This window comes from Piliocolobus tephrosceles, chromosome 21 (genome assembly GCF_002776525.5).
Source record: "Piliocolobus tephrosceles isolate RC106 chromosome 21, ASM277652v3, whole genome shotgun sequence".
Taxonomy (NCBI): domain Eukaryota; kingdom Metazoa; phylum Chordata; class Mammalia; order Primates; family Cercopithecidae; genus Piliocolobus; species Piliocolobus tephrosceles.
In genome coordinates, this window is record NC_045454.1 from 15,791,446 (window position 1) to 15,810,377 (window position 18,932).

At 48.7% G+C, this 18,932-nt stretch overlaps 1 protein-coding gene across 3 annotated transcripts in view; it reads left to right on the forward strand.

Moving 5' to 3' along the window:
* The window catches only part of GRIK5 (glutamate ionotropic receptor kainate type subunit 5), a 77,910-nt gene that overhangs the window by 24,393 nt on the left and 34,585 nt on the right, over positions 1-18,932 (forward strand). For all 3 annotated transcript variants that reach the window (XM_023229260.2, XM_023229261.2, XM_023229263.2), the window contains exon 12: positions 4,807-5,010. In XM_023229260.2, the coding sequence (XP_023085028.1) occupies positions 4,807-5,010 (204 nt within the window). The remainder of the gene's footprint in view (positions 1-4,806; positions 5,011-18,932) is intronic.

Consider the following 18,932-nt stretch of genomic DNA (forward strand, 5'->3'; position numbering starts at 1 on the left):
AAATTGTTACACTGAGCTTGAGGGCTGAGCGTGGTGGCTCACGCCTGTAATCCCAGCACTTTGGGAGGCTAGGGTGGGCAGATCACTTGAGCTCAGGATTTCGAGACCAGCCTGGGCAACATGATGAAACCCTGTGTCTACAAAAAATACAAAAATTAGCCGGGCTTAGTGGCACGTGCCTGTGGTCCCAGTTACTCTGGAGGCTGAGGTGGGAGAATCACTTGAGCCCAGGAGGCGGAGGTTCTAGTGAGCCGAGATCGCACCACTACACTCCAGCCTGGGTGACAGAGCGAGACCTTGTCTCAAAAATAAATAAATAAAATTGGGGAAGGGACAGAAGTTAATAGAAACCTATATAAAATAGAATTCAAAGAGTACAAGGCAGGTGAGGAGTGAAAAATCAGTTTCCTTCCTTCCCTGGGTCTTTCATTTTCTTTTTTCAGAGGCCACCATCCTTCCAGAAATGTCTACGCATATACAAGCACATCCTTGCTCTTTCTTTAACAAAGAGTAGCATATTGTACACGTTGTTCTGTAGCTTGTTTTTTTCCTCCTAATATATCTTGTAGACCTTGCTATTTTAGTGGTTGCCTGGGATTCTTTTATGACATCGATAATCTTTTTAACTTGGCCCAAATTAGGTTGTTTCAGTCTTTGTTCTCACTACAAGCAATGCTACACTGACTTTCTTGGACCTGCATTTTTGATGCACAGCCATTTGTAGGGTAAATTCTTAGAACTGGACTTAGCAGTATTTCATTGTCTGGCTGCAGTGTTGGGCTTCTGCATATAATTCTTTTTGAAGTCTGAAGACCCTGGATTTGAGGCTCCTTGAGGACCCTTCTGTTCTAATAGTCTGTGGCTCTAAGTTGAGTCCTAGATTATGATTATCTAATTTTGAGTTCTAGTCACAGACCCCAGTCTCTTTTTGTCTCTCTAAGCTCAGACCCCAGTCTTGAGACCCTGAACCCAAGTTCCTCATCTTGAATTTAGAGATCAACTTGGCATAGTGAAGGAACAGGGTTCAGAGTGCACAGTGACTGGGTTGTGAAGCCCAGCTCTGCCCCATCTCCCTTCCCACTGCCCTGCTTCAGCTGGGTGGCCTTGGGCTAGATTCTTTACCTCTCTGAGCCTTGGTTCTATCCTCTGTATGTCAAGGGGGCTATATGGGAGCCAGGCCCTTGTCTCTAGGATTCTCGATTTCTGATTCTCCAGCTTTGATACCCAGCCTGGGTCCCTCACCTCTGTCTGGCTTCTCCCATATCCACTGTCTGATTCTGTCCACTGGAGCTCAGTCTAGAACAGGGTTTAAGAGGGGAGCTTTGGAATCAGACCAACTTGTCCTTCTCAGACACTTACTACTTCACTTCTCTGGACCTCAGCATCCTCATCTCTAAAAGAGAGGTAATAATACTGCCCTCCCACGCTGACAGAATTGCTGTCACACAGCAAGCCCACAAGAAATGCTGGCTGCTGCCGCTATTATTAGTATTATCTCACATTCTTGTTCCCAGTTCCACAGTTTTGGTTCTGGAAAGGCAGCTTGATAGAGAATCACTGACTGCCTTCCATCCCATCATCGTGTAGCTGTAGGGCTCTATGGGGTCCTGAAGTCCAGAGCCTATGACCTGGCCACATAGTAGGAGATTCTATCACTGTATGACAAACCACCCAGAACCCAGAAATTGAAAGAATAGTAGTTGATTATTTTGCATGATTCCATGGGTCAACTCAGTGGTTCTTTGGCTGGTCTCGCTTGGGCACACTGTGGCAGCATTCAGCTGCTGTCCAGACTGGACTGGTAAGTGAAGAATGGCTGTGGATGCTGGCTGTTGGCTGGCACGCCTTGGTGCACTCACCCTCCAGCAGGCCAGCCTGGGCTTCCTTAAATGGGGGCTGCTCTGAAGGCTGAGGCTCTGGAATTCACACAGCATCACTTCTGCCACATCCAGTTGGCCAAAACAAGTCATAAGGCCAGCTCAGACCAAGGAGTCTGGACCCAGGGAGAAATGGACCCCATCTGCTGATGGAAGACGCAGCACAATATTGTGGCCACACCTACCATGGAGCTCAGTAATTGTGTGTTGAATGAATGAGAGGTGACAGAGGTCACTTGACCACTTTGAGCCTCCGTGTCCCCATGTGTAAAAGGAATCTACTCATGCCCATTTCAGTGTAAGGTCGCCATGAGGAATTAAAATGATGTCATCGAGAGAATGCAGAGCACAGGTTCTCAATACACAATAACCATTGTGGATATTTTATTTTATTTATTTTTTTGAGAGAGTCTCACTCCATTACCCAGGCTGGCCGGCAGTGGCACAATCTTGGCTCACCGCAACCTGAGCCTCTGGGACTCTACCTTAGCCTCCCGAATAGCTGAGACTACAGGTGCACACCGGCACTCCCAACTAATTTTTGTATTTTTTATAGAGACGGGGTTTTGCCACATTGTCTAGGCTGGTCTTGAACTCCTGGGCTCAAGCCATCCACCTGCCTTGGCCTCCTAAAGTGTTAGAATTACAGACTTGAGGTACTACACCTGGCTCATTGTGGATATTTTAACCGAAGCTCTTTCCTGGGTCTTCCCTAAGTCCTAAGTCCTTTTGTTCATTAGTCCAAAGTGACATTGTACAAACAGCCATTTAGACAATAGCTGTGTCCAGATAAGTTTCCCACTTGTTACCATCTTTACATGCCTTGTCTTCCTAGCACTTAGACCATCCTTTCTGCTTTTGTGTTTCTTTGGCACAATGGGGTCAGTAAAGTTTGCTCAAACCCCTCAGAAATAAGCATCGACGTGGCAAACTGACTGTAGGTCAGAGAGTGCAAACTAAGAAACTGTGTTTGTTTTGGCCTGCAGAACATTTAATAATAATTGGTATTAGAATTTGAGTTGGTTGCTGTATTAGTTCGTCTTCTTTTTTTTTTTTTGAGACGGAGTCTCGCTCTGTCGCCCAGGCTGGAGTGCAGTGGCGCGATCTCAGCTCACTGCAAGCTCCGCCTCCCGGGTTCACGCCATTCTCCTGCCTCAGCCTCCTGAGTAGCTGGGACTACAGGCGCCCGCCACTGCACCTGGCTAATTTTTTGTATTTTTAGTAGAGACGGGGTTTCACCATGGTCTTCATCTCCTGACCTTGTGATCCGCCCACCTGAGCCTCCCAAAGTGCTGGGATTACAGGCATGAGCCACCACGCCCAGCAGTTCGTTTTCATACTGCTGTAAAGAACTGCCAGAGACTAGGTAATTTATAAAGGGAAGAGGTTTAGTTGACTCACAGGTTCAGCATGGCTGGGAAGGCCTCGCGAAATTTACAATCGTGGTGGAAGGCGAAGGGGAAGCAAGGCACCTTCTTCACAAGGCAGCAGGAGAGAGATGTGCTGAGTGAAGGGGGAAGAGCCCCTTGTAAAACCATCAGATCTTGTGAGAACTCACTCACTATCATGAGAAGAGCATGGGGGAAACTGCCCTCATGGTTCAGTTACCTCCAGCTGGTCTCTTCCTTGACACGTAAGGATTATGGGGATTACAATTCAAGGTGAGATTTGGGTGGGGATACAAAGCCTAACCATATCAGTTGCTAGCATTTATTTTATTTTATTTTATTTTATTTTATTTTATTTTATTTTATTTTATTTTATTTTAGAGACAGAGTCTTGCTCAGTTGCCCAGGCTAGAGTGCAGTGGTACAGTCATAGCTCACTGCAGCCTCAAACTTGGGCTGAAGCAATCCTCCTACCTCAGTCTCCCAAAGCACTTGGATTTCAGGCATGAGAGCTGCTAACATTTATAATCAGGAGATTTTACAAAACAATCTTAGGTTTCCAAATTCTCTTAAAATTGTACCAGCTGGGTCAGGTGCGGTGGCTCACACCTGTAATCCCAGCACTTTGGGAGGACGAGGCGAGTGGATCACTTGAGGTCAGGAGTTCGAGACCAGCCTGACCAACATGGTGAAACCCCGTCTCTACTAAAAATATGAAAAAAAAAATTAGCTGGGCGTGGTGGCAGGTACTTGTAATCCAAGGTACTTGGGAGGGTGAGGCAGGAGAGCCACTTAAACCCAGGAGGTGGAGGTTGCAGTGAACTGAGATTGCGCCACTGCACTCCTGCCTGGGTGACAGAGTGAGATTCTGTCTCAAAAAAAAAAAAAAAAAAATTGCACCATCTGTCATCTTCAGCCTGCCTCCCTCATGGGGCACTGGGCTGGAGCTAAACCCTGGTGAAGGATACCCTCTTGGACCCATTGGTGGCTCATGAAGTTGGTTTGGTGAGTCATTACCGGACATGTGGAAAGATGAAGTATAGCAGAACAGAAAATATCAGTGTATTGCCCATAGTTACTAGGGCAAGGACTGTTCTGTGGAATTAAGTCTAGTTATGTGTGTTCATGTGTGGGTGACTTGGGTTGCAGGGTAAAATGTATCTTTTACTGTGAGTTGTAATAAGAAATCTGAAAGCCCCTGATCCACTTTGGCACAAGCTCTATCTAGTCTGACTCACTCTAAAGTTACCTCCTCCCTCGTACGCATTTGAGCTTGGGACCAATGAGCGTCAGGTTGGCTGCTGGAGATTAAAATGGCTCCCTGCAATCTGCTAGGGACTGGCAGTGCCCATGTGTTTTTCCCTGGCTTTCAGGTCTATTCCCCACTCTGAGCATTTGTAAGTGAGAAATGTGTACTATGAATACATCATCCCTGCTCAGCAAGCAGATTCCTGCTCTACCTGCCTGGTCCGGGCTCCAGGATCCCCAGCCCAGCTCCTAGACACCCAGTCTCTGACCCCTGCTCTCTTCTGCCCACCCAGGAGAACCCGTACGTCATGCGCCGGCCCAACTTCCAGGCCCTGTCAGGGAATGAACGCTTCGAGGGCTTCTGCGTGGACATGCTGCGGGAGCTGGCCGAGCTGCTGCGCTTCCGCTACCGCCTGCGGTTGGTGGAGGATGGGCTGTATGGGGCACCCGAGCCCAACGGCTCCTGGACAGGCATGGTTGGCGAGCTCATCAACCGGGTACGGCTGGGCTGGTGCTGGGGAAGAGGCATGGACCCAGTGAGTGAGGGAGGGCGGGCAGCTGGGCAGCCAGTCGAACCTTAGAAGCAGACTGGCCGGTGACAGAAGTGGAAGGAGCCACGAAGGGCTCCTCAGACCACCTCACTGATGTTGCGCTGTATGCCTGTGCCTGGCGGGTGCCATGGAATGGGACAGAGGAGGAGAGGTGGTACATGCATCACCACCTGTGTCCTGCTTTGCCAAATGCCCCTGTTGTGCCACTTTGGATTAGTCGGTGTGCAAAGATTTGTTAAGTGAATGAAAGAGACATGGAGTGGCGAGCAGGAAAAGGTCTGAGGTGGTCAAAGGCTTCCTGCAGGAGGCAGGGCTGAGAGCAGGAAGTGCACCTTACCTGTGTGCTATGCCCAGCACCTGCCGGGGAGGGCCTGGCACGTTATGGACCTGGAGGGTTGCGTGTAGAACTCACACATTCACCCGTTCAGTGGGTGTTTATTGAGCACCTACTATGTGCCTTGCTCCTTGCTGGACATGGGATCCCACTATTAGCACAGTGGATCTCGACCCCGCCCCCAGGAGCTTAGAGTCTCTTTGGGGTGCAAGACAGCAAATGACCACAGCACAGAGCCATCTGGGCTTTGATGGGGGAGCTCAGAGGAGGGGCCCAGAGAAGGTTCCTGACCCAGTCAGGCATCCTGGGGGGCTTCCCAGAAGAGACGATACCCAAAGTGATTCCCAAAGGGCATGAAGAAGTCAGCAGAGTGAAGGGGGTGTGGAAGAAGGGGAGCGTATTTGGAGCAGAGGAAATAGCATCTACAAAGATGGGGTGATAAGAGGGAGTGGGGTGCACTGGAGAAACCAGCAGGGCCTGAGCATGGGCAGGATTTGGTTGCAGCTGAGGAGGGATGGAAGGCAGGGCCATGGGAGGTGGCAGGCAAGGGTGCAGTGGAAAGGATCTTTGGGCATCAGACAATCCTGGATTTGAATCCTTAAGTGTCATTTCTCTTCTCTGAACCTCAGTTTTCCCCTCCCTAAGATGGGGATAATAATACCTTGCAGGTCTATAGTGAGGGTTATGGGACATGGGGACAAGTACCTCACACATTGCTTGGCAGGTACTGGGGGACTGAAATGTAGTTCCTCTTTTTATTCCAGGTGGGAGAAACTATGGGCGCAATTGCCCAGAGGCAGGACTGTGCCCTGGGAGATAAGTAGGCCCCTGGTTAGGACACGCCCAAAACTGGTGTGCAGAGCAAGTGACTGTGGCCAGAGATGGCCAGGGCGGCCTTGACGTTAGACTTTCCTGAGCTCATCAGAGATTCTCAGCCTCCTCTCTCTCATGCCAGAATTTACAGCATCCAACCCCCTGAACATCACCAGGAAAGACACGAGAGGGCCACTTTGCTTGACAAGGATGTTTATCCCTTAGGGCACTGACTTTCAAAAGTTATTTTGATAGCAGAACTTTTTTTCCAATTGCAAGCTCCCTCAGAACCCTGGGCAAGAGTAGAGCTGCTCTAGTGGAGGCAGAGATGGGGGGGCCTCCCGCCCCACCCCACAGGCCGGCCCCGAGGTGCTGCCCCATAAAGCTGCCAGCTGGCTTGAAAACTTCTGCCCCAGGGTGAGTTTTAAGGTCAGGGTGAATTTTATTATTATTATTAATAATTAATTAATTAATTAATTAATTTTGGAGACAGAGTCTCCTCTGTTGCCCAGGCTGGAGTGCAGTGGCACGATCTCTGCTCACAGCAACCTCTGCCTCTCTGCAACCTCCACCCCCCAGGTTCAAGCGATTCTCCTGCCTTGGCCTCCTGAGTAGTTGGGATTACAGGTGCACCACCATGCCTGGCTGATTTTTGTATTTTTTGGAGCAACAGGGTTTCGTCATGTTGGCCAGGTTGGTCTTGAACTCCTGGCCCCAAGTGATCTGCCCACCTCACCTCCAAAGTGCTAGGATTACAACTGTGAGCCACTGTACCCAGCTCAGGGTGAATTTTAAGGCCTGAAGCCCAAAGAGGCCCCTGGTGAGACAGGAGATGAGTAGCCCCAGAGCTGACAGCTCTATGCCCACCTGAAGGCGTAGACTTTCTTGTGACCTGTTTCCACAGCCTGGTCTTTAGTCATGTAGGCTCAGAAATATTCTTTCATTTGATATCCCAGAAATAAGCAGGCTCCAAGGGAGTAGCCCTGCACCTGAAGTCACTCTGAACTGGATGCCCTTTTTTCACCAACAGAGAAGTCTGAAACAGTCCTTATTTACAGCTGTCTGAACTTTGTGTCTCAGGGCCTACTCAGTAGGGTGGGGTGAGAGGATTTGGGGCCTGGGGCCAGCAAAGTGTGGCAGCCAGTGTCTCTGGTTGGCTGTTTGAATCTTAGCTCTGCTGTGCACTGGTTGTGTGGCTTTGGGCAAGTGCTTAACATTTCTTTAGGTTGTAGTTTGTTCTACTGTAAAATTGGGGAATTACAGTCCTTTAGCACATAGGGTTGTTCTGAAGAACAACATGCAATGAAGAACTTAGAACAGGGCTTGGTGCATAGTGGGTGCTGTATGCATGTGTCCTTTTTTTTTTTTTTCTTTGAGACTGGATCTCTCTCTGTCACCCAGGCTGGAGCGCAGTAGTGCAATCACAGCTCATTGAAGCCTCAACCTGCTGGGCTCAAGTGATCCTCCCACCTCAGCCTCCCGAGTTGCTGGGACTATAGGCATATGCCACCATGCCCAGCTAATTTTTGTGGTTTTTGTAGAGATGGGGTCTGGCCCTGTTGCCTAGGCTGGTCTTGAACTCTCCTGGGCTTAAGCAATCCTCCCACCTTAGCCTTCCAAAGTGCTGGGATTATACTATTTTTATTATTGTTATTATTCATACCGGCATAGCCAGCACATGCATAGATTTGTGTGTTCATCCATTTTCCATTCAGCCAGTATTTGTTGGGTGTCTACTATATACGAAGCCCTGTGCTATACCCCAGGGATACCATGGTGAACAAGCCCGATGTGCTTTTATTGAGTGGGCTAAAGGGTGTGGGTCTCAGCAGAAAGCCCATGGGATGCCCTTGAAGAGTTTTTGGGGTTTTTTTGTTGTTGTTGTTGTTGTTGCTTGTTTGTTTTGTTTGTTTGTTTTTCTGAGATGGGCTCTTGCTCTGCTGCCCAGGCAGGCTGGGGTGCCGTGGGGTAATCTTGACTCACTGCAACCTCTGCCTCCTGCGTTCAAATGATTCTCCTGCCTCAGCCTCCTGAGTAGCTGGGACTACAGGCGCATGCCACCACACCTGGCTAATTTTTGTATTTTTAGTAGAGATGGGTTTCACCATGTTGGCCAGGCTGGTCTCAAACTCCTGAACTCAGGTGATCCACCTGCCTCAGCCTCCCAGAGTGCTGGGATTACAGGTGTGAGCCACCGTGCCTGGCCACCCTTGAAGGGTTTTGATCTGGCTCGAGTGAATTGGCCCCGGGGTTGGGGGAAGCAGTGGTAACAGGAAGACCAGTGAGGAGATGAGGAATGAGCTGGTGGGCCTCAGGCGGGAGGACGTCAGAGCTAGAGACTAGGGGAATGGCTAAAGAGCACCAGGGCTTGGTAACTGCCTAGGGTGGGGGATGCAGGAGAGGACAGACGGGAGAGTGTTCCTCCTGTGTCTGGCTTGGGCATATGGGTGATGGCAGTGACATTTATGGGGAGAACACTGGAGGAGGAGCTGGAGCATGAAGGATAGGCGGGGCTTGGCCTTGCCCTGCTGTGGGATAGCCGAGTGTGCCGAGCTGCACAGGAATAGTCACCACCGTCATCACAACAACAGCAGCTGTCATTTGTTGATTTCACACCATGTGCGAGGAACTTTTCAAGTGTTACTTAACATAATTCTCCTAACAGTCCTTCATGGCCTGAGGATCACTGCCCAGTGTGAGACCTGGAGTCTCTAACGCACAGGGCTGCAGCCAGGTGTGTCTGACTTAAGGCCCGTGCCCTTTCCAGCCCTCCAGCCAGGAACTTGGGAAGCTCGGAGTACATTGATGGAGTGGCACGCTGTGCCAGGGCCTTGTCCGAGCTTTCTGACTTGTCTCCATCCTTGACTCCTCATGGCCACCCAATGAGGGAGGGACTGGTATTAGCCCCGTTTTCTCAAATGTACGATGAGACACCAGGGTTTCATGTCCAGGCCACATGGCTAGAGACTGGGAGAGCCAAGGTGGGCACCCCACCAGGGTGGCCCAGAGCTGGTCAGTGACTCCCGGATGGAAGACAGCCTGGGGCACCAGTATCCCGCCAGTCATCCCCGGGGCCAGGCACAGGGCTCCTTGGCCAGTCTTGAATTATGACCCATTTATTCCACCCAGTGGCCATGGCTGGCATTGGCCTTCTCCCTGCCATCACTGCCATCGTGTGAATTCAGGTCCCACCCCTCTCATCAGCCTCCTTACTGGCCTCCTGGCTTCGAGTCTCTCCACTCCCCAGCTTGTCCTCCAGCAGAACCTTTCTATAGTGCGAGTATGATCTGTCGCTTGTATGCTTTCACGGAAGCCCCTGAGGCCGTCAGGATAAAGCTTAGCCTTCAAGGACAGAGAAGATCTTAGGTCGGGGTCCCAGGAAGCTGACTCTGAGATGGAGACGTACAGGCAGGAGGTGTGATGGCGAGCCCCTGGAAACCTGCCCCATGCAGGAGGGAAGGAAGCAGGCTTGGGCAGAGGAATTGAGCTGTGCTGCATTCACAACTGGGCCTTAGCCGCCCCACAGGCAGCTCTGGAGCTGGACTGGCCATCCAGGACCTCCCCCTGTGGTAAGGGTGCCAGGCCTTTAAGCACCCACTGATACGTCACTGGACGTGGGCTGCTTTTGGGGAGTCAGGACTTTGGGTGAGGGGACGCTCTTCTACTGACAGAGCTGAGAGCCATCTGCCACCTACACCCTGAGTAGCTGAGGCAATGAGTGCCCCACTCCTGAAACAGTGTTTGGGTAGCCACCATGGTGTCCACTGTAGCAGTGCACTGGTTAGGAGCCAGAAGGAGCCAGCTTCAGGTCCCCAGTGCTCCCACATGATCCCTGGAAAGCCACTTATCTCTGAACCTCAGTCACTCCTCTTGGAAAGGGGCTAATGTTACCTCCCTCACTGAGGGTTGTTTTTGTTTTTGTTTTTTTTTGAGGCAGAGTCTCACTCTGTCACCCAGACTGGAGTGCAGTGGCGTGATCTCGGCTCACTGCAACCTCTGCCTCCAGGGTTCAAGCGATTTTCCTGCCTCAGCCTCCTAAGTAGCTGGGATTATAGGCATGCACCACAATGCCCGGCTATTTTTGTATTTTTAGTACAGATGGGGTTTCACCATGTTGGCCAGACTGGTCTTGAACTCTTGACCTCAAGTGATCTGTCCACCTTGGCCTCCCAAAGTGCTAGGATTACAGGCATGAGCCACTACCCAGTCAGTGAGTTTTGAGGCAATTAAATGAGAGCGCATTTGCACGGAGCCTGGCATATGCCTGGCTCACTTGTGGTCACTACTGCTAGATATCTTTCTTGAGGCGGTCTGTATGTGAGTGTGGTTAGAAGCATGGGCTTTGGAGTTGGCTAACTCTAGGTTCGAATCTGGACTTACTCCTTACTGGCTTTGTGACCTGCAGGCAGGTGGCTGCCCCCTCTGAGCCTCAGTGTCCCCTCAAATGGGGAGTGGTGACCCCTAACTTGGAGGGGTATCACAGGGGACAGATGAGATCAACACAGGTCATAGATGCTGTCATGACCAAGACGATACCCACCCACCTCACCTGTGGCCTCCACACCCTGGGGATGGGAGCCTTGTCTACTTAGCTGTGTCCTTAGCTCAGGGCCTGGCACATGGCAGGTTTCCAGTAAGTTAGTGTTGAATGGGCAATTGGCTGATTCTCTCAAGGAGTCTTTAGAAATGCTGTCCCCAGTTCTCTTCATCTGATAGAAGATGCACACACATGCCGGGCGTGGTGGCTCACACCTGTAATCCCAGTACTTTGAGAGACTGAGGCATGTGGATCACTTGAAGTCAGGAGTTCGAGGCCAGCCTGGCCAACATGGTGACACCCCCATCTCTACTAAAAATACAAAAATTAGCTGGGCATGGTGGCGCATGCCTGTAATCCCAGCTACTTAGGAGGCTGAGGCAGGAGAATCTCTTGAACCTGGGAGGCGGAGGTTGCAAAGAGCTGAGATCACGCCACTGCACTCCAACCTGGGCGAGAGAATAAGACTCAGTCTCAAAAAAAAAAAAAAGGAATTGAAAAGAGAAGATGCACACACACACACACACACACACACCCAGCAGTTTTTCTTCAGCTGAGCACATAGTGGTGGATTTCAACTTTCCTGCTTACATTCCTTATCCAACCCTGTCTCCTGGGGGGTTGCATCGTCTTCTAGATTACATTTTCAAATGACATGTAGTATTTGTCTTCCAATTCTAAAATGTTTTCTCATTGTGAAAAACATACGTCCAGGCATGGTGGCTCACACTTGTAGTTCTAGTGCTTTGGGAAGCTGAGGCGGGAGGGTCACTTGAGGCCAGGAGTTTGAGACCAGCCTGGGCAACATGGTGAAACCCTGTCTCTACAAAAAATTAGCCAGGCATAGTGGTACACACCTGTATTCTCAGCTACTTGGGAGGAGGCTTGAGATGAGAGGATTGCTTGAGCCCAGGAGTTCAAGGTTGCAGTGAGCTATGATTGTGCCACTGCATTCCAAACTGGGTAGCAGAGCGAGACCTCATTTCTGAAACAAAACAAAACAAAACAAACAAACAAACAAAAAACATAGGTTGGTACAGAGAAGGAAGATATTGCAGAATACTTGTTTTTATGCTTATTTGTTATTTGGAAATTTTACATATGTTGTGTTTCAGATTATAAAACACTATACTAAGTATAATCCCATTTTGCACAAAAAATAGTGGGTATATATGCATCAAAAAATTATAAACAGGTCAGATGCAGTGGCTCATGCCTGTAATCCAAGCACTTTAGGAGGCCGAAGTGGGAGGAGCTGGAGCCCAGGAGTTCAAGAACAACCTTGGCAACATGGTGAAACCCTGTCTCAACAAAAATTGAAAAAAATTAGCCAAGTGTGGTGGCATGTGCCTGTAGTCCCAGCTACTCAGGAGGCTGAGGTGGGAGGCTTACTTGAGCCTGGGAGGTTGAGGCTGCAGTGAGTCATGATTGCGCCACTGCACTCCAGCCTGGGCGACAGAGTGAGACCCTGTTTTAAAAAAATAGGCTGGGCACGGTGGCTCACGTCTGTAATCCCAGCACTTTAGGAGGCCAAGGCGAGCAGATCACCCAAGGTCAAGAGTTCAAGACCAACCTGGCCAACATGGTGAAACCGCATCTCTACTACAAGTACAAAAAAATTAGCCAAGCATAGTGGTGTGCACCTGTAATCCCAGCTACTCAGGAGGCTGAGGCAGGAGAATCGCTTGAACCTGGGAGGCGGAGGTTACGTGAGCCGAGATTGTGCTGCATTCCAACCTGGGCAACAAGAGCGAGACTCTGTCTCAAAAATAAAAATAACTAAATAAATAAAGTCCATCTTACTAAAAAAATTTTACATTATACTGTGTTTCCGGTTATAAAACATATTTGTACTAAGTATAATCCCATTTTGCACAACAATAGCAAGTATTTATGCATTAAAAAAGCATTTTTGCATACCATCAGAAATTTTCATAAGCAATTATTTGAGAAGGAACTCCTTTATTTTCTGTTTATATATGTAATACTAAATGATAAAACATCAAATGGTACGAATAGCAGAAACACTGGATATACATGATGGTCTCACACCTCAGAGACCATATTCCTCCAATTCATTTTCTACAAATTTATTAATACAGGTACGTTTTTAAATTTCTTAATTTTTTTGAGACAGAGTCTTGTTCTGTTGCCCAGGCTGGAGTGCAGTGGCACGATCTTGGCTCACTGCAAACTCCGCGTCCCAGGTTCAAGCAATTCTTCTGCCTCAGCCTCCTGAGTAGCTGGGATTACAGGCGCCCACCATCATGCCCGGCCAATTTTTTTGTATTGTTTAGTAGAGACAGGGGTTTCACCACGTTGGCTAGGCTGGTCTCGACTCCTGACCTCAGGTGGTCTGCTCACCTTGGCCTCCCAAAGTGTTGGGATTACAGGCGTGAGCCACCATGCCTGGCCTAAATTTCTTAAATTTTTATTTTTGTAAAAATGATATCCTGCTATACTTACTGCTATGTAGTTTGCTTTTTTTTTTACTTATGACTTGCCCATCTTCCCATGTTAGTACACATAGATCTGCCTCATCTTTAAAAGCAGCTACCTTTAGGCCAGGCGCAGTGACTCACGCCTGTAATCCCAGCACTTTGGGAGGCCAAGAAAGGCAGATCACCTGAGGTTGGGAGTTCGAGACTAGCCTGAACAACATGGAGAAACCCCATCTCTGCTGAAAATACAAAAACAAAATTAGCTGGGTGTGGTGGCGCACGCCTGTAATCCCGGCTACTCGGGAAGCTGAGGCAGGAGATTTGCTTGAACCTGGGAGGCAGAGGTTGCGGCAAGCCAAGATCACGCCATTGCACTCCAGCCTGGGCAACAAGAGCGAAACTTCATCTCAAACAAAAACAAAAACAAACCAGCTACTGAAAAACAAAATCACTTACTGAGTAACTATTGAGAGACTCTTCTGTGCCCACTCCATTTCGGCCACTAGGGGGCAGCAGTGTAATGAGCAGATGTGCTCCTTGTGCCCCCCGCTTCCCGCCCCCCACCCTCACTGCTGATGTTCTAGTGGGGGAAACTGACAGCGGATATATTAATATCGTGTTAGGTGAAGCAAGGTAAGGAGATAAAAGTATCTGGTGCGTGGATGCTGTTTTAGACAAGGTGGTTGGGTAGCGTTTGAGAAGAGACCTAAAAGGGATGGGGAATACAGTCCTGGGAAGACCCACCAGGGAGGGTTTCACGAGGGCAGAGGTTTGACTGTTTTGCTCACTTCTGCATCCCCAGCACCTAGAACCATCTGACACCCAGCTGGTGCACAGTAAATAATTGCTGAGTGAAAGGATGGATCTGGGGGAAGAGTGTTTTCCAAGTAGAGAGCCCATGTGTATAAAGACTTGGGGGGAAAAGTTGGTGAAGGGGAAAGAGTGAGGGGCAGAGAGATCCGAGAGCAGGGCCCACATCACAGGGCCTCACAGTCACTGCTAAGGAGTGTGGCTGTTATTTTTTATTATTTTTTAGTTTTTGAAACAGGGTCTTGCTCTGTCACCCAGGCTGGAGTGCAGTGGTGCAGTGCGGTGGTGCCATCTTGGCTCACTGCAACCTCAACCTCCCAGGCTCAAGTGATCCTCCCACCTCAGCTTTCCCAGTAACTGGGATTACAGGCACACTCCACCATGCCTGGCTAATTTTTGTATTTTTTGTAGAGGCATGGTTTTGCCACATTGGCCAGGCTGGTCTTGAACTCCTCGGCTCATGCAAGCTACCTGCCTCAACCTCCCGAAGTGCTGAGGTTACAGGTGAGAGCCACCATGCCTGGCCTTGGCTGTTATTTTTATTGTGCTGCAAAGCCATTGAAAAGTTTTAAGCAAAGAATGTGCCATGATATTTTATTTTATCTATTTTATTTTGAGGCAGAGTCTCACTCTGTAGCCCAGGCTGGAGTGTAGTGGCACCATCGTGGCTCACGCGACCTCCACCTCCTGGGTTCAAGCAATTCTTGTGCCTCAGCCACCCAAGTAGCTGAGATTACAGGCATACACCACCATGCGCGGCTAATTTTTATATGTTTAATAGAGACAGCGTTTTGCCTTGTTGGCCATGCTGGTCTTGAACTCCTTGCCTCAAATGATCCATCTGCCTTGGCCCCCCGAAGTGCTGGGATTACAGGCATTAGCCACCATGCCCAGCCTGATCAATTTTTTTCTCCTTTTTATCGAGGTGAAATTTGTCACATAAAAATAACCACTTTAATGAGTGCAATTCAGTGGCATTTAGTACATTCACAGTGTTGTGCAATCACTACTGCCATCCAGCTCCAAAACATTTCCATAAACTCCCAGAAAACTCATACCCATTAAGCAGTCGCTCCCCATTCCCTCCCCGCTACCCCAACCCCTGGCAACCACCCATCTTTCTGTCTCCATGGGTTTACCTGTTGCAAATATTTCACGTAAATTGAATCATCCAATATGTGGGCTACATCCAATATATGGTCTTTCACCTGGCATGATGTTTCCAACTTTTCAAAGTTCATCCACATCATGGCATATGCCAGTACTGCATTCCCCCCACCTTTTTTTTTGAAACAGAGTCTTGCTCTCTCGCCCAGGCTGGAGTGCAGTGGTGTGATCTCGGCTGACTGCTGCAGCCTCCGCCTCCTGAGTTCAAGCAATTTTCTCCTGCCTCAGCCTCCTGAGTAGCTGCGACTATGGGCGCACGCCAACATACCTGGCTAATTTTTGTATTTTTAGTAGAGACAGGGTTTCACCATGTTGGCCAGGATGGTCTCGATCTCCTGACCTTGTGATCCACTCACCTTGGCCTCCCAAAGTGCTGGGCTTACATGCGTGAGTCACTGTGCCTGACCTGCATTCCTTTTTACGGCTGAATAATATTCTACTGTATGCATAGACCAGCGGTATCTAATTTTTTTTTTTTTTTTTTTTGAGGCGGAGTCTTGCTCTGTCGCCCGGACTGGAGTGCAGTGGCCGGATCTCAGCTCACTGCAAGCTCCGCCTCCCGGGTTTACGCCATTCTCCTGCCTCAGCCTCCCGAGTAGCTGAGACTACAGGCGCCCGCCACCTCGCCCAGCTAGTTTTTGTATTTTTAGTAGAGACGGGGTTTCACCGTGTTAGCCAGGATGGTCTCGATCTCCTGACCTCATGATCCGCCCGTCTCGGCCTCCCAAAGTGCTGGGATTACAGGCTTGAGCCACCGCGCCCGGCCGGTATCTAATTTTTAAATCATTTAAAAATGATTGCACTGGCTGCTGTCTCGAGGAACACCTTAGTGGGACAAGAGTAGAAACAGAATGGTCCATTTAGGAAGCTGTTGGAGGGCGTGGATGAGAGAAGATGTTGCCTTGGTTTGAGTGGCAGCTGTGTCAGGCATGCAGCCAGCTTGGATGTGCATAAGAGGAAGAGAGGAGTTGGGGTGACTGTGGGGTTTGGCCAGGGCACCTGGCGAACGGTGAGGCCGGTTTCCACTCTAAGGAGGACATGGGAGGAGCAGTTTGCTGGGGCCGGGAAACGGAAGTTTTCTCTGAGATGCCTGCTTAAAATTCAAGTGAGGATATAAGGATTCCATTGTGTGGCTCAGCATGAATTATTTACCATATCCCATATTGATGGCTATTTGGATGGCTTCCAGTTTTGCTAGCATAGCCAGTGTCACGATAAACTTGGCCTGTGGATTTGTGGGAGTGTTCCTGAGGGATACATTCCAAGAAGTGAAAGTGCTGGGTCAAAGGGTATGAATTTTTTCTAAGTGTATACTGCCAAATGGCTGTTCCAAAAGACTTCACCAATTTATATTCCTATCAAAAGTGCATGAGAATGTGAAATTTCCCATACTCTTGCTAACAGTCAGTGTCTTTAAAATAACAGTCTTTAACAGTCTTTAAAATAAAAGCTTTGCCCATCTCGAACGCCAAATATAATATTATTGTTTTAACCTAAACAGAATGTTACCTGGCCTCATACTAGTAATCCCATGTGGATGTACCATAATTTATTTAGCCATTTTTCATAACTAGTTGTTTCCAGGTGTTTTTATTGTTTGTGCTCTTATAAATAACCATTAACAAACATTTTTTTTATTTTTGAGATTGAGGTCTCACTCAGTTGCCCAGGCTGGAGTGCCGTGGTGCCACCACAGCTCACTGCAGCCTCAACCTCCCCAGGCTCAGGTGCTCCTTCCACCTCAGCCTCCTGAGTAGCTAGGACTACAGGTGTGCACCACCAGGCCTGGCTAATGGTTTTGTATTTTGTTGCCCAGGCTGGCCTTGAGTTCCTGGGCTCAAGTGGTTCACCCATTTTGGCCTCCCAAAGTGCTAGGATTACAGGCATGGGTCGTTGCACCCAGCCAACAAGCATCTTTATGCACAAAAGCTTTGCCTGCATTGTAGCCTATTTTCTTAGGATTGGTTCTCTGAATAGAATAACCCGGTGGAAGAAGAAGACCCTTTTTGTGTTTTTTGTGATATTTTGTTGAATTATTTTCCAGAAAGACTACAACAGTTTCTATACAGGCTCCTCAGCATTGAGTGTTTTTATCGGCTTTTAGCTATTTAGACAACTCCCTGTCATTTTCATGGATGACATATCATTTTGATTTTTCCTGTTTTGACTGGTAGGCCACACAGTGGGGCTTATGTGGTCAAGTGATTGATGGAATCTGAACCCAGGTTAACTCAGAAGGGGCCTGATGGGGCCACGGTATCACCCTGTGTTTTCCCAGGTCCTGGTTGTATAACTGAAATAGACACACATGGTAGCTGGCAGAATCTGTCATTGGCGCACTGACCCATGGAGTCAGGGCCTTTATGGTAGAAAAAGCCACGTGGAAGCTCCTGAAACTCCCTGTCTTTCCCAGAATAGTAATTCAAAAGCAATTCTCTAACCTTTGTGGAAATTGTGGAGATTAGTGTCACCATTAACAGCTTGGAAGAAGCAGGGGTAGTGATCCCATCCCCATTCAGCTGGTCTGTTTGGCCTGTACAGAAGGCAGATGGATTTTGGAAGAATGACTTTGGATTATTGTCAACGTGATCAGTGGTGACTCCAATTGCAGTTCCTGTCCCAAATGAAGTTTCTCTACTGAAGCAAGTCAGCACAGCCCTTGGCAGCTGGTGTGAGTTACTAACCTGGCAGATGCTTTTTTCTCCATACCAGTTTCCAAGGGCTACCAGAAGGCAAGGGTTCACATCTTCACAGTCTTGCTCAGTGTGACATCAATTTTCCCCCTTTCTGTCCTGATTTAGGCTGCAAAGAACTTGAACTCTACAGTCCACATAGCCTCACCCTGGTCTCCTACATTGACAACATTATGCTGATCAGATCTGATGAGCAGGAAGTAGTTGAGTAAGTGCAGTTGGCATTAAACCTGGTGGATGGCAGTCTGGCAGGGTCCAGTCTGGCAGGGTCCAGTCTGGATACAAAACAGCACCGATTGCCAGGCGCAGTGGCTCACACCTGTAATCCCAGCACTTTGGAAGGCTGAGGCAGGAGGACTGTTTGAGCTCAGGAGTTCAAGACCAGCCTGGGCAACATAGCAGGACCTTGTCTCTACTAAATATTTAAAAAAAAAAATAGCTGGGCATGGTGCATGTCTATAGTCACAGCTACTTGGAAGGCTGAGGTGGGAGGATCACTTGAGCCTGGGAGTTCGAGACTACAGTGAGCTATGATCACACTGCTGGATTCCAGCGTGGGCGACAGGGCAAGACCCTGTTTCAAAAACAAAAACAAAACCTGGGCTGGGCGCGATGGCTCACGCCTGTAATACCAGCACTTTGGGAGGCTGAGGTGGGTGAATCACCTGAGGTCAGGTGTTCGAGACCAGCCCAGCCAACACAGTGAAACCCCGTCTCTACTAAGAATACAAAAATCCCAGCTACTCAGGAAACTGAGGCACAAGAATCACTTGAACCCAGGAAGCGGAGGTTGCAGTGAGCTGAGATCATGCCACTGTACTCCAGCCTGGGTGACAGCGAGACTCTGTCTCAAAAAAAAACAAAAACAAAACAAAACCCAGCCTCATTTGCTTGAATAGAATCATATCAGTTATTTGAACAGACAGCATTTAGTATAAAGAATTGTTAACTAAATGTAAAATTGTTAACCAGCTAACTTAAAGGGTAAAAAGAAAATTAAGAGGTCATGGCAGTAGCAACAGCAGAAAGCAGCTACCACCCTTAGTCCTTTTTTTTTTTTTTTTTTTTTTTAG